Raw genomic sequence first — 14,355 nt, 5'->3', positions numbered from 1 at the left:
GTGAACCTGGGACCCCATCAGTACAAAGCAGCAGTGTTAGGCACCACTCTTTGAAGGTCAAATTGAAGAACCCAATTTTTACTCCTAGTGATTTAATGGAAGTCGTTATCAGGAGTCCCGATTCACAATTATTTTTTAATATCGGGTTGGTCACTGAACACTGATGGTATAGTCTCTAGTGTTCTCTAGTGATGCTGTGCTGATGCATCATGGGAGTGTTAGAGCAGATAGAAATGTCAGCATCAATATGGTACCTGATAAGGATCAGGCAGGAGGTAAAGGGACTGCAATATACAGGAGGCGTCCTCCGGAGAGTGACAGCCAATCAAGTCATGGGGCAGGGAGGGAAAACCGTGCTTTTGTCGGAGTTGCCCTTTACCAATATGGCTTATTGTACAACTCCATCCAAACAGTTGAAGTGCTGTAAACTCTCCACACAGGGAATACATTTCCAGCCTGCACATCAATGCGGTGTTGATGAATAAGCAATGAGCCCGGCCGCATCGCCTTTAATAAATTCTTTTTCAACTTGAAGCATCAGTGTCTAAAAATACACATCTGTTAACCCTTTACAAGCGCAGATCTCTCTGCAGACATTTTCCCATCATGCATTGAATATTTAATGGAAACAAGTAGCAAAAGGATTTGTTCCTACATAGTGCTGTACATAACCGTAATTAACTCCTTAGTCTCCCAGACTGTGTTAAGTGTTCATCATGCACTAGAGTGCAGTGTGGCACTGGAATGATAGTTCCCAGCATGCACCTGTGCCCGGGATACACTATCTGTCCTGCTGGATCTCCTTCCTCTGTAGCTGGTGAATCCGATTCTCGGCCGTCCTCTGAACCACCTCCAGCCCTTCAGCGTCCAGGTCCTTCAGAAGCAGCAATATTGCATTTAGGACGTTGTTCTGAAAAGGCAGAGGGTGCAAGTATTATTTATAAGCGGTGAAGGAGTAAATTACTTAATTTCCAAAGAGCACAGAAAAATACATGACAAAACAATCTGTAACCAACACTTTCCCCTCCTCACCTCCAAGAGTTGCAGTGGTTTAGCTCCTTAGTGACACGGTCTACTTTGGCCCTAACGATGCAATGATTTTTGGGGGGGGATTTCTATCTCCATTTTGCAAAAGCCATAACTTTTTTTTTTTTACTTTTCCGTCGACAGGGCCGTAGGAGGGCTTGTTTTTGGTTTAGTAAACTTTAGTTTTCATTGGTACCATTTTATGGCTATATGTGTTGTATAAACTTTTTTATTAATTTTTTTTTTGAGGGTCGGGAGGAAAACAAAATAATCACATCAATTTGGCAATATTTCTTTTAAACAGCCTTAATCATGTAGCATAAAAAGGTAATGATAAAACTCTTTCTGTGGGTCAGTAGGATTACGACAATACCAAAATTATATACCGGTATTAGAGATGATCGAACGTGTCCGTTACGGACACTTACGCACCCGGACACCGGCTTTCCCGAACACTTCAGTGTTCGGGCGTAAATGTTCAGGGGCCGCCGGGGGGCGGGGGTCGCCGTGGCAGCGCGGGCGGCAGCAGCGGGGAACAGGGGGGAGCCCTCTCTCTCTCCCTCTCCCCCCCCACTCCCCGCCGCACCCCCCCGCGCTGCCACGGCGACCGCCGAACATTTTTCGCCCGAACACGGAAGTACTCGCAAAGTTCGGTGTTCGGGCGAAAAGGGGCGGGGCCGAACATGTTCGATCATCTCTAACCGGTATATGTTTTTAAAGTTTTTTTTCCCACTTATTAGAAAATTATATACTTTTTTTTGGAATTGTTGCATTCAAAGTTTCATTCATTTTTTCTTTTGCCATGGATGCAGCTCTGCGAGTCTTGCATGTTTTTTGTGCGACGAGCTATAGTTTTTATTTGTAGCACTTTAGGGTACATATGGCTTTTTTGATCACTTATTGTGTTTTCTTGGAAAGCAAAATGAACAAAACAAAAAGCATTTTTTTTAAATGGCATTTCCTGTGCAGGATAAAATTTGTACTCAATTTATTATACAGGTCATTATGGATGTGACGACACAAAAGATGGGGTCTTAAAATTTTTTATTAAATAAAAGCGAAAAATGTTTGTTTTACTATTTTTTTACCTTTTTTTTAAACTATTTTTATGTCCATGTGAAGGACTTGAACCTGTGATTCTATGATTGCTGATATTACACTGCAGTACTGCAATGTATTATTGCTAATCATGGTGATCACAGGTATGGCAGACTCAGTACCATTGTCTGGCACCCTGTTGCCATGGCAACCCATTGTCACTCCGTGATCCCGTGGCGGAGGGCCATTGACGTTAAAGAGGAAGCGTCCACCCTCTGTGAGCCTTTCACATGCTGCAATCAACATTGATAACTACTTGTAAGGAGTCAGTCACAGCCAGCTCCTCCTGCAAATGGTGTAGGCTGTGAGGCCCACCATCCATAAGGCATAAATGTATGTCCATTAACCCTTTGCAATCTAATTTCGGATTCAGAGTTTCCTAGGGGGTTTTCTCTTTCTGCTATTATACAATGGTGCCATTTGCTGGCTAGAGCCAGTACAGCGGTGTGGGACATGCTGGAGATGCCCCCCGACAACAGAGTGGCTAGTAATATACAGTAAGAATACCCTGCTGGACGTCTTCCAACATCAGAGCTGTACAGCCTTCAATCAGAATGTCTTCAGCCGTCAGACAGTGGATTGGAAAGGGTTAATAGGAAGTGCTTCTCAGCTAGGACATAGATTTACACCCTGGGATGGGAAGGAGTTAAACTTTGCACCAGCTCTGGGGTTGCCACTGTTGGGTCTAAAGACTTCTGTGCATAAACATCCTGTCATTTGACTTCCATTCTTATGGATGCGTTTGCATAATTTGGTCCGTATGGATAGCCATATCCAGGCCGAATTCTGTTACCTATAACCCCAAATATCTTCCAAGTTTCCCCATATGCGTGGTAAAGGGCATTTGAGTCCAAAACATTGCCTTATGTGCACATCTGAACTGTCCAAATACATTTTATGAGCATTCAAAAAACCTACAGTGTGTCTAACCGTTTATTTCTGATACCGATAGAGTCTGGGACTCTGCACCGCATTCGACTTGCATGATGGAGGGCTGCCAAACACAGTTTTAGCCAGTGAAGCTGATCGGCTGCCTGACTGTCTCAGGACCTCGCACAGCAGTGGACTGGTATACAACGCCAGCCAGAGGGCAGTCCGAAATTTACAGCAACTATGTAGCAAATTGTTTAGAATAGCTTCATATTATAGAAGGCAAATATTTGCTAAAGTGAACCAGAGTTTTTAAAAATTTTTAGAAGCCGCTCCGGTCCTCATTGGCGCTGTTATAGGCACCAGTTAGAGCTCTACGAATTCAGTTTTCAGTGTAGTTTTCTGCTGCCCTGCTGTTTGCATCAACTTGGGAGTGTCCTAAGCAGACATTCTGTCAGTACTGCCCAGGACTTCCTCTCCCTCACTTCCCAAGCTGCCTCCCATAGCCTGCTCCAATCAGCTGCAGGGCAGCCTCTGAACGTCCGCCCCTCTGCTGCATGTAGTAACTAGCAGTGTCCCTTTTAGAAGAAATGTCAAATGCCTAACACTGGATTGTAAAGGTGCTGGATGGGAGCCCCTAGTGGTGGTCACTGCAAACTGCATTTTCTCACCTTTACCTCTTCAAAACTCTTTATTTCAGTAAGAACATAGTTAAACATTTATTTTATTTTTATCAAACTACGTATTTTGAGCCGCAGCAAATCGTAAAATATGTTTAACAATTTAGAAAAAATTAAAAAGTTCAGCCCCGCCTTTTCTATTTAGAAAATATCTTGGCAATGAAAAGATATACAGAATTGGAGTAACTGCATCCATAAAAGTAGGTATGATTGTAAGTATTGCATTATTTATTTCAGTCAGTGATTAGAATAAAATAAATGTACATTGCCAGAATTGACTTTTTTGGGGTCATTCCAAATCTATAAACAATCAAAGAGTTATATGCAGCCCATAATGGTGCCAATATGAGCGACAGCTCTCCATGTAAATACAACCCCTCACACAGCCCCGCTGGCGAAAAAAAAAAACCTACGGCTGTCAGAATAAAGAGGTTTTTTTTTTTTTTTTTTTTTAAAGCAGTAAAATATTTTTTAAAAAAACAAAAAACAACCCTATATAAATGCAGTATCGAACTGCAAAATGAAGTTAACGTTAAGTGGTTTTTACTGCACTGTGAACGCCATTCGAACTAAACACAAAGAATAATGTAGAAATTGCATTTTTTTCCCATTTCACGCCACTTAATTTTAAATTCTTTTAATAAGGTTTTCACTACATTATAGGTTACATTCCAATACAATTTTTCTCAACAAAAAAAGCCCTCAAATGGCTGTGTTACTGAAAGAATATAAGGAAAAGTTATGGTACATGGAAGGTGGGGATGAAGAAAAAAAATACAAAATATAGCTGTGGATTGAAGGAGTTTTCTAGAATATTTTATCCAATCAGTGGGATAATGAATTGGTTAAGAATGATGTTGAGAAGGCCGAACTTTTAAATTCCTATTTTGTAACGATTTTCGATCAGAAAGTAGATGGAACATCAACTGATCTTCCCTGTACTATTGGGGGAATAAAAGAATGCAGGCTATCTGTAAGCAGAGAGATGGTGAGGGAACACATAGCTAACTTAAATGAATTCAAGTCTCAGGGTCCAGATGAATTACATCCTAGGATACTAAAGGAAGCAGCAGAGGTAATTGCTGAACCACTCGCCATAATCTCTGAAAATTCCTGGAGAACAGGAGAAGTCCCAGAAGAATGGAAAAGGGCAAATGTTGTCCCTATCTGCAAAAAAGGGAAGAAGCTGGATCCAGGAAACTACTGGCCTGTGAGCCTGACTTCTATACCGGGAAAGATCTTTGAACAAATTATTAACCAGCATGTATGCAAGTACTTGGATGAAAATGGAGTAATTAACCAGATCCAGCATGGGTTTGTAACAAACAAGTCATGCTAGACTAATCTAATATCCTTCTATGACAGTATCACCGACTGGGGTGATCAGGGAAATGCGGTGGATATAGTATATCTTGACCTTAGTAAAGCATTTGACAAAGTATCTCATACTATAGTTATTAAAAAAATGACCAAATATGGGATTGACAAGGCAACTGCTAGGTGGATTCACAACTGGCTGAGTGATTGTACTCAAAGAGTGGTCATAAATGGCTGCACATCCAAGTGGAAGAATGTATCAAGTGGGGTACCACAAGGCTCTGTCCTAGGCCCAGTGTTGTTCAGCATTTTTATAAATGATCTGGAGAAGGGAATTGATGGGAAACTGATCAAATTTGCAGACGACACAAAGCTAGGAGGGATAGCTAACACTAGGGAAGAGAGGGAGAGTATTAAAAGCATCTAGAAAAGCTTTAACAGTGTGCTTTATTCTATGGTTCAGTACGATACCAAACTGGTAGTGTTTTTTTTTTTTTTTTTGCTGAACTACTTGTTTTTTTTTTCAAAGATATTTAATTTGTTAAGCACAGTTGTGCGAGGGCTTATTTTTTGCGGGACGTCCTGTAGTTTACGTTGCTCTGAGGTTTCTCCAGGTCCTGCTGTGAAGTGGTATTCCCACCTCAGGCTGTCAGACACTGACTCCTTAGGAGCTGCATTTTATGCCCCAGTAACGGGGGTCAGTGCCTACAGCTGAGCTTCCTAAGGACTATGGTGAAGTTGTGGACTGGACCGTCACCCTGTCCAGACTAAGAGCCTGGCAGGAGATATACTCCACCCACAACTTCACCCTTTAACTGCCTAATATATTTTATATACCTATATATATAAAATTGAATGTATGCGTGTCTGTCTGTCTGTGTTTGTCCTTTATGCGCTACTACACCATTCATCCGATCGCCATGAAACTTTGGGAAGTTGCCGAGTACACTCCTGGGAAGATTATAGGCATAGTACATTTATGCCATGATAAATGGCGCGCGTGCGAGCATCGTCGACAGTTGCGCCCCCCCCCCCCCCAAGTAGATCGTTTGATTTCCATCACTGCCACTAATTCTCTCACTTCGCGATGTCATAGAAACTTGAAATTTGGCACGAGCATTGATTCTGTCATAAATAAGAAAAGTTAATGGGTCCCAACTCAATTATTCAATTCTAAGCGCCAAAGAATTTGCGTCCAAATTTTACGTACGGAATGTAATTCTCTCACTTCCCAATGTCATAGAAACTTGAAATTTGGCACGGGCATTGAATATGTCATAAATAGCAAACGCTAATGGGTCCCAACTTGATTATTCAATTCTATGCGCCAAAGAATTAGCGTCCAAATTTTACGTACGGAATCTAATTTTCTCACATAGAAACTTGAATTTGGCACGGGCATTGAATATGTCATAAATAGGAAAAGTTAATGGGTCCCAACTCGATTATTCAATTCTAGCGCAAAAGAATTAGCGTCCAAATTTTACGTACGGAATGTAATTTTCTCACTTCCTGATATATATAAATGAATGTATGTTTGTCTGTCTGTCCTTTATGCATTACTACACCATTCATCCAATTGCTATGAGACTTTGGGAAGTTGCTGAGTACACTCCTGGGAAGATTATAGGCATAGTACAACTATCCTACGATAGGTGCCGCGCGTACGAGCATCGTTGACAGTTATGCCCCCCAGACAAGGATCGTTTGATTTCCATCTCAAGCACGAAAGCAAAAGGCATTACGAGCAACGGGATGAGTGTTCAACCAGAAAATGATGCATCCGCCGAACGTTTCGCAAGACAATTGCTGGATATTGAGAATGCTGAGGTAAAATGAAAGCTGTGCTGTAATTGGCTGCTATTTCTTATACTGCTGAGGTAACATGAAAGCTGTGCTGTGATTGGTGGCTACTTCTTATACTACTGAGGTTGCATGAAAGCTGTGCTGCGATTCGTTGTTATATATTATACCGCTGAGGTAACATGAAAGCTGCGCTGTGATTGGTTGTTATATTTTATACTGCTAAGGTAACATGAAAGCTGCGCTGTGATTGGTTGTTATATATTATACCACTGAGGTAACATGAAAGCTGTGCTGTGATCGGTTGCTATTTCTTATACTGCTGAGGTAACATGAAAGCTGTGCTGTGATTGGCGGCTACTTCTTATACTACTGAGGTTGCATGAAAGCTGTGCTGCGATTCGTTGTTATATATTATACCACTGAGGTAACATGAAAGCTGCGCTGTGATTGGTTGCTATTTTTTATATTGCTGAGGTAACATGAAAGCTGCGCTGTGATTGGTTGTTATATATTATACCACTGAGGTAACATGAAAGCTGTGCTGTGATCGGTTGCTATTTCTTATACTGCTGAGGTAACATGAAAGCTGTGCTGTGATTGGCGGCTACTTCTTATACTACTGAGGTTGCATGAAAGCTGTGCTGCGATTCGTTGTTATATATTATACCACTGAGGTAACATGAAAGCTGCGCTGTGATTGGTTGCTATTTTTTATATTGCTGAGGCAGAATAAAAGTTGCACTGTGATTGGTTGTTATTTCTCTTACTGCTGACGTAATATGAAAGCTGCACTGTGATTGGGTGTTATATATTATACCACTGAGGTAACATGAAAGCTGCGCTGTGATTGGTTGCTATTTTTTATATTGCTGAGGCAGAATAAAAGTTGCACTGTGATTGGTTGTTATTTCTCTTACTGCTGACGTAATATGAAAGCTGCGCTGTGATTGGTTGTTATCTAGATATATAAAAACAAATGAATGTATGTCTGTCTGTCTTCGCAGCAACGCGCGACGGGTAAGCTAGTACTGTATATACTCGAGGATTAGCCGACCAGAGTATAAGCCGAGTCAATAAGTTTTCACCACAAAAAAAACTGGTAAAACCTTTTGACTCGAGTATAAGCCGAGTATATACTAGGTAAAGAAAAAAAAACCTCCATACTCACCTCCCAGCCTGTGTCTGTGTCCCCGGCGCAATGATCTCCCAGGCAGTGCGGCAAACTGCTTGAGAATTCTCCCCGCTGTCATCTTCCTGCTCGCCTTTGAATTCCCCCGCCGTGTCAGCGCTGTGTAAGTAAGCGCTGTGATTGGATCGAGCGCTAAACAATCACAGCCATCAGCCATACATACACACACAGAGATAGATATCTATTATATATATATTTATTTGTTAGAGATGAGCGTGCGTACTCACTAAGGCAAACTACTCGAGTGAGTAGTGCCTTATGCGAGTACCTGCCCGCTCGTCTCTAAAGATTTGGGTGCCGGCGGGGGAGAGCGGTGAGTTGCGGGAGTGAGCGGGGGTGACAGAGATCCCCCCCCGTTCCTCCCCGCTCTCCCCCGCCGGCACCCAAATCTTTAGAGACGCGCAGGCGGGTATTCGCTTGATTGCCTTAGTGAGTAAGCTCGCTCATCTCTATTTAATATAAATAAATATAATAGAATATATACATATGCACACATACATATACACGGCAAGAAGGTTTCTTTTAACTTTTGGGGCTTCTATATGCTAGCGCGTTTTTTTTGTTTTTTTTTAATGCTGCGATATCGCTGCGCTTTTCTCAATGGGACTTTCTAATGTTAATATCGCATCGCACAAAAATCGCGATCTTCTCTCAGGAGGGCCATACGCGGCCCACAAAAGTGAGTCGAGGATTTAAATGCCGTTGACAGAATTGACAGCGGCATTTAAAGTGTTAAGAGCCCCGATCAGCGTTCCAGTGAGAATCTGAACGATTGACAGTGTAAATACATGCAGCGACTGATTGATGAACAAGAACTCGTTCACTCTTTAGTTTCTGCATGCAGAAAAGTGAACGACTGCTCGCTTACTGTGAATTGAGGCGGGTGGCTTGAGCGAGCCCCGCCCACCCCACCTCCATTCAGTCAGCGGTCACCGCAATGATTATCGCTCGGACGACCTATCTGGCATCTATGCCGGAAATATTGTTCCGTGTAAAAGCACCCTTACTCTGACTGACAGAGTTCACTAAGACTTCAGACCTCCAGTGCAAGCAAAGAATCAAACAGTTAACCAGTGACAGAAAGTCTTCATTTCCAAAAACAAATTGATTAAATTAAAAAAAAAACTGCAAAGGTGTACATAGCCTTTAAGGGGGCATTATTACCATCAAAGCAGCTCAAAGGAGGCATTATTACTTTCTGCCGACACAACACTGGGCATTATTACCATGTGGGGCACAAGAGGGGCATTAGTTCTGTGTGGTAGCCCAAAGGGGGAAATATTACTGTGGAGGGTGCCAAGAGGAACACTATTACTCGGTGGGTACCAAAACATGACATTTACTGTCGCATGGTATTTGGCATTATATCTGACACTATTGTTTTCAGGGGTGCTGTTTGTGTAGCACTATTTTTTGGGAGGGGCAATGCCAGTTATGACTTTGTATCTGAAGCATGGTGCCACACGGCACGTACAGTTATGGGGCGGCAACAGGCACAGAATTGGGAGTAGAGGCAGGATGGAGAGTTTGTGCAGGTCAGGAACGAATTGGTGGGAATTCTTGAAAAGTGAGGAGCCAAAAAGAGGTCTGTGTTGCAGTCTTTGTAGAGACAAGTTGTGGTTGGAAGAAGTTATCATGGTGATCTGAGCCAGATGGGAAAAGGCGAGTAACTGTACTATAATCACTTATACAGTCTGCAAGGCACTTATGTAGAACTGGTATCTGCCACTATATGGTGATATTGGTCTTTGTAAACCACGAGGATTAGGATGTGCCCCTGCAGTTGTAAATGCATTACCAAGGTTGGGGACAAACGCTGCATGCCCCCCTTCCCGTGCTGAGCCCCTAGCTACGTGCGCAGCTAGGGGTTTGTGGGGAAAATGTAACATGACTATATAGGTGTATACAGATGGAGCAGCCATCCTTATACTTCTCGTGTAGACCGCCAGGCATCGCTACGTTACCGTGTTTGCATTGTGTGGCTGCTGCCTTTCAGTCTGAATGGCAGCCAGAGCTGTGCTCCATTATCTCAGTAGCTGGCTGACACGGGCTGCGCTGGCAGCACTACATCTGTATACTGAGTGCTCCCAGTCAATTGTGTTTGCTCTTTGAACTGGAGGAGTCTTCCATTGTAGGAAGCATCTTGCTACGGGGTCTCTCTTATCTTTGCAGAGCAGTGTCCCTTTATCTCTGCAGTCTGCCCAAACTGATTGAGAGGAAGCCAGATGCAAATTGTGCCATCCAAAGTAAGCAGCTGTCATCACCAGCTGAAGGGAGGAGGTAGAAGATGGACTGTTCAATATTCATTGGGTTTGCTCCTCTTTACCTGGCTTGCCAGCCCTAGACCAGAAATTTCCTTAAAGGGGTTATCCAAGGTTAGAAATGCATGGTTGCTTTCTTCCAGGCGATTGGCTGAAGGACAATTAGTCTCAGTGTGCCCCTTGCGTGTAAGGTCCTTCACACCCATCCACCGTCGCCTCCATTCACAGTGGTATCGTGAATAATCAAACTAGACTGCTAGGCTTCACTTTGGGTGCTGACGATGGTCGTGTTCGTGTCTGGATACCTGGGGATGAGCATCTCAATCCTGTCTTTGCTGTGGAGCAGCACACTGCCCCCTGCTGGTGTGATGGTCTGGGGGGCCATCGCATACGACAGTTGGTCCCCCTAGTAGTGGTATGAGGGACAATGACAGCTCAGTGATAAGTTCAGGACATCCTGAGGCCACATGTGTCTCTCTAATGGAAGCTTCCAGCAAGATAATGCTCGGCCGCACACACAAGGAAGTCACAGGAAGCCCCCACAACATTGTCACACTTCCGTGTCTTCCCGATCGCTAGATTTATCAACATTGGAACATGCATGGAACCATCTGCGATGCCAACTTCAACAGCCTACGAGTTTGCAAGAACTAGAGGATCAGTTACAGCAAATGTGGAGCGATATGCTGCAGGATACCATAAAGAACCTGTATGCCTCCATGCCCACCTGTACCACATCCTGTATCCAAGCTAGAGGTGGCCCAACAGGGTACTAGAGCCTCTATGCCTGCCTGTATCACATCTTGTATCCAAGCTAGAGGTGTCCCAACAGGGTACTAGAGCCTCCATGCCCCCCTGTATCACATCTTGTATCCAAGCTACAGGTGGTACAACAGGGTACTAGAGCCTCCTCATATTATCCTTGTGTTCTGATATTGTAATCACTTGCTTATATCACATTTTACAATCACACAGTTCCCTTAGCTCTACCAGTATTTTGGGGTGTGCTAGAGTGCAATTTATGCTTGTAACCCGGGTGAAAGGTGAGAAAATTTGATAGATGACCCCCCTGCAGTGGCACCCAGGTCACATGTTGGGAGAGTGCGTACGTGACAGGGTAGCATTTCAATCTGTCATACAATCTGTACTGTGTCCCCATCCCAGCTGAACAAGGTAGATGTACACTGAATGTGAGTACCTGGCCGCTGTGTGCAGCGGGAACTTGGCAACTGTCTCCGAAAAATACATGCTGCTTGTGTCTGACAAGTCTTCACACGGTAGGGGAACCTTTCTACTGGACGGGTGTCGGGCGCATTAGCGACCATCACTGCTGAGCTTTATGCAGGAGCCGCAGTCATTCCGTGAATGGAGCCGAGCATGCCGGGGATCGGTACGGCAAACCAGTAGTAGCTCAGAGATTGAGCGAATCCCATTTACACGGGTCGATAGTCTCTTGGCTTCAGTTTAGCTAAAAACCAGGTGACTCCTCGCTCAGTGCCCTGTCGGCGGCCGCTTGTACATGGGACAATTATCACTCAAATTCGCTGTTCCCAGTGATAATTTGGGTAATAATCCCCCCATGTAAAGGTACATTAAGTAAAAGCATTGATATAGCATTGTAATACCTTCTTCTTTCTGTTTCCGTAGGGCTCCACTGGTGATAAGAATGGTGAGAACTTGTCTCTTGGAAGCGGTTTCATGCCGAGCTGTTCACGGATTTTGCTAAAAAGAAAAAAAATTATACCTTCGCACACAAAAGTCAGAAGATGATGGAAGAGGATGCAGACCCTTCTGGGAATTATATAGTTAATAGATAAAGGGACAGAACTTTACTTTTCAAATGCCATATACCATTATCACAACTAAAGTAATCTGAAGGGGACCCCGAATTCTGGTTTCACCTCTTCCAGCACATTCAGCGCTGGTAACCAGCAAGCGAGACGGCGGGAGAAGATCTCTAGAAGGGCTTGGCACCGAGAAACAGAATATCAGTCTACTGATATACAGATGCACAATGAAGCATAATGGCATGCGAGGACAGCACACAGATCCCTACATGGGGCTCCGAGCTACAGAAGCCCACCTCGCCACGCAAGGAACTTCCAGTGTGTCAAAATAAGGAAATTCCCAAGCATCATGATAAACCTCTTCATGACCACCATATGCTTTTACACTGACCTAACGGGCTTTAAACCTGCACATACATCTTTTTATGTCCTTCTACTGACAGCCAGGCTCCTGCTCTATTAATATAGTATGAATGGAGACCTCAGGATTTCTGCAGCGGAATTACGCGATCGCTCGTGGGCACTCCCAAGGTGGAAATCCGCCAGCGTATCCCGCTCCGTCCATGGACACGAGGCCTTAGAATGCGGCAATGCAGATTCAATTGTTTATGTGAGCCGGCTCCATACAAAGCGGACACATATCTGAGGTGCATGCATGTTAGAGGTCACCAGGAGCCGAAACAAGGGCTGCCATGGCTACATGTTCAAAGACAAAGCCTGTCCGTTTGCTGGTTATACTGAGTATACCAAAGGAAAGATCAGACAATCGCACTGTGACGTCTCCTGGCGGGACTAGGAAAAAAAACCTAAGCAAAGTTATAATTAAAATAAATAAATAAAAATTTGCAGAGTAGAAAAAAACTAAACTAAAAACAAACCAACACAAAATAGAGCCATTTATTCAGGTGTTATCTTGCAAAAGCGCTTTTCCCATTGGAGACATCAATGTATGTGCGCAGGGCTTGACCTGCTCCATATATGGCAGGTGTCGGCTTTGACAGCCAACACCCGCCCGCAAGAACCATAACAGTAGCATGTTAATGCCCCAAATGACATTTAAATGTCCCCAACAGTACCCCATCATCTCATCACAGGAGCCTGACTGGCTGTAAAGGCAACTGGAAGCTTCTGAAGGCCCCTGGAGCTGCCATGAATGTTTGCCTATTAAGACCTGCCTGTAGCACATCTTATTGGAATACCTTTCAAAATACAGAATAATGCAATATTAAAGCATTGCAGTATACTGTATAGGCGATCAAACGAGTGCAAGCTCAAGTCCCCTATGGGAAGTAAGAATTTTTTTTATTTTTAATAAGAAAAAACAAACGTTTAAAGAAAACCTTTTTCCGAATTTGTGATACAAAAACATTTTCCCCAGGTCACGCCACTTAAAAATCTTTTAAAAGTTTTTCAGTACAACCATACATTAAATGGTACAACTGGAAAGTGCAACTCTGCCTGCAAAAGACAGGTCCACAGAAAACTACACCAATGGAAAAATGGAAAAAAAAAAAATTACATTTTTTTTTAAAGTGGGGAGGAAAAAACTAAAATGGAAAAAAAAAATCTGTGTCCTTAAAGGGTAAATAATAGAGATGAGCGAACGTACTCGGATAGGCACTACTCGTCCGAGTAATGTGCCTTATCCGAGTACCGCTGTGTTCGTGCTGAAAGATTCGGGACGCGCTGCGGAGCGGGGAGCTGCAGGGGAGAGCGGGGAGGAACGGAGGGGAGATCTTTCTCTCCTTCTCTCCCGGCCGCTCTGCCCCGCTCCCCGCTGCGACTCACCTGTCAGCAGCGGAGCGCCCCGAATCTTTCAGCACGAACACAGCGGTACTCGGATAAGGCACATTACTCGGACGAGTAGTGCCTATCCGAGTACGTTCGCTCATCTCTAGTAAATAATAAAATGGTATTAAGTTACGTCTCTTAGATTGTGGCAACAACATTTTTTTTTACATGAAATGTGTGACTGTCGTGCAGAAGCAGTGGGACATTACAAAAAAATATATAGATATTTGGTATTGTCTTAATAGTAACGATCCACTGAAGAAAGGGAATACATGGTTTATACTACAGGGCAAATGCGTTAAAAATTCCCAAACTTTTGAGGAATTGCTGCTTTTTTAATCTTAATTCCCTCCACAAAAAGAGTGAAAGCAATTGTCCTGTTACATATTGATGGCCTATGTGCAGGGTAGGCCATAAATAGCAGATCAACAGCAGTCTGCCACCAGGGATCCCCAGTGATCAGCTGGTTGTCAGGCCTGTGTGCTCATGCACGGATCTGATTTCTGCAGGAAGTAGAGAGCTCTGTTTCC

At 43.5% G+C, this 14,355-nt stretch overlaps 1 protein-coding gene across 1 annotated transcript in view; it reads right to left on the bottom strand.

Annotated features, from left to right (window-relative positions):
- Positions 1–492: 492 nt before the first annotated feature.
- The window catches only part of CFAP410 (cilia and flagella associated protein 410), a 37,724-nt gene continuing 23,861 nt past the window's right edge, over positions 493–14,355 (bottom strand). The window contains exons 6-7 of the mRNA XM_066577080.1: positions 11,873–11,969; positions 493–910 (exon numbers count right to left, since the gene is read on the bottom strand). Of these exons, the coding sequence (XP_066433177.1) occupies positions 782–910; positions 11,873–11,969 (226 nt within the window). The 3' untranslated portion in view covers positions 493–781. The remainder of the gene's footprint in view (positions 911–11,872; positions 11,970–14,355) is intronic.

The sequence above is a fragment of the Eleutherodactylus coqui genome, chromosome 8 (genome assembly GCF_035609145.1).
Source record: "Eleutherodactylus coqui strain aEleCoq1 chromosome 8, aEleCoq1.hap1, whole genome shotgun sequence".
Lineage (NCBI taxonomy): Eukaryota > Metazoa > Chordata > Amphibia > Anura > Eleutherodactylidae > Eleutherodactylus > Eleutherodactylus coqui.
The sequence above is the reverse complement of the archived record's forward strand: the minus strand, read 5'-3'. Positions and strand labels throughout refer to the sequence as shown.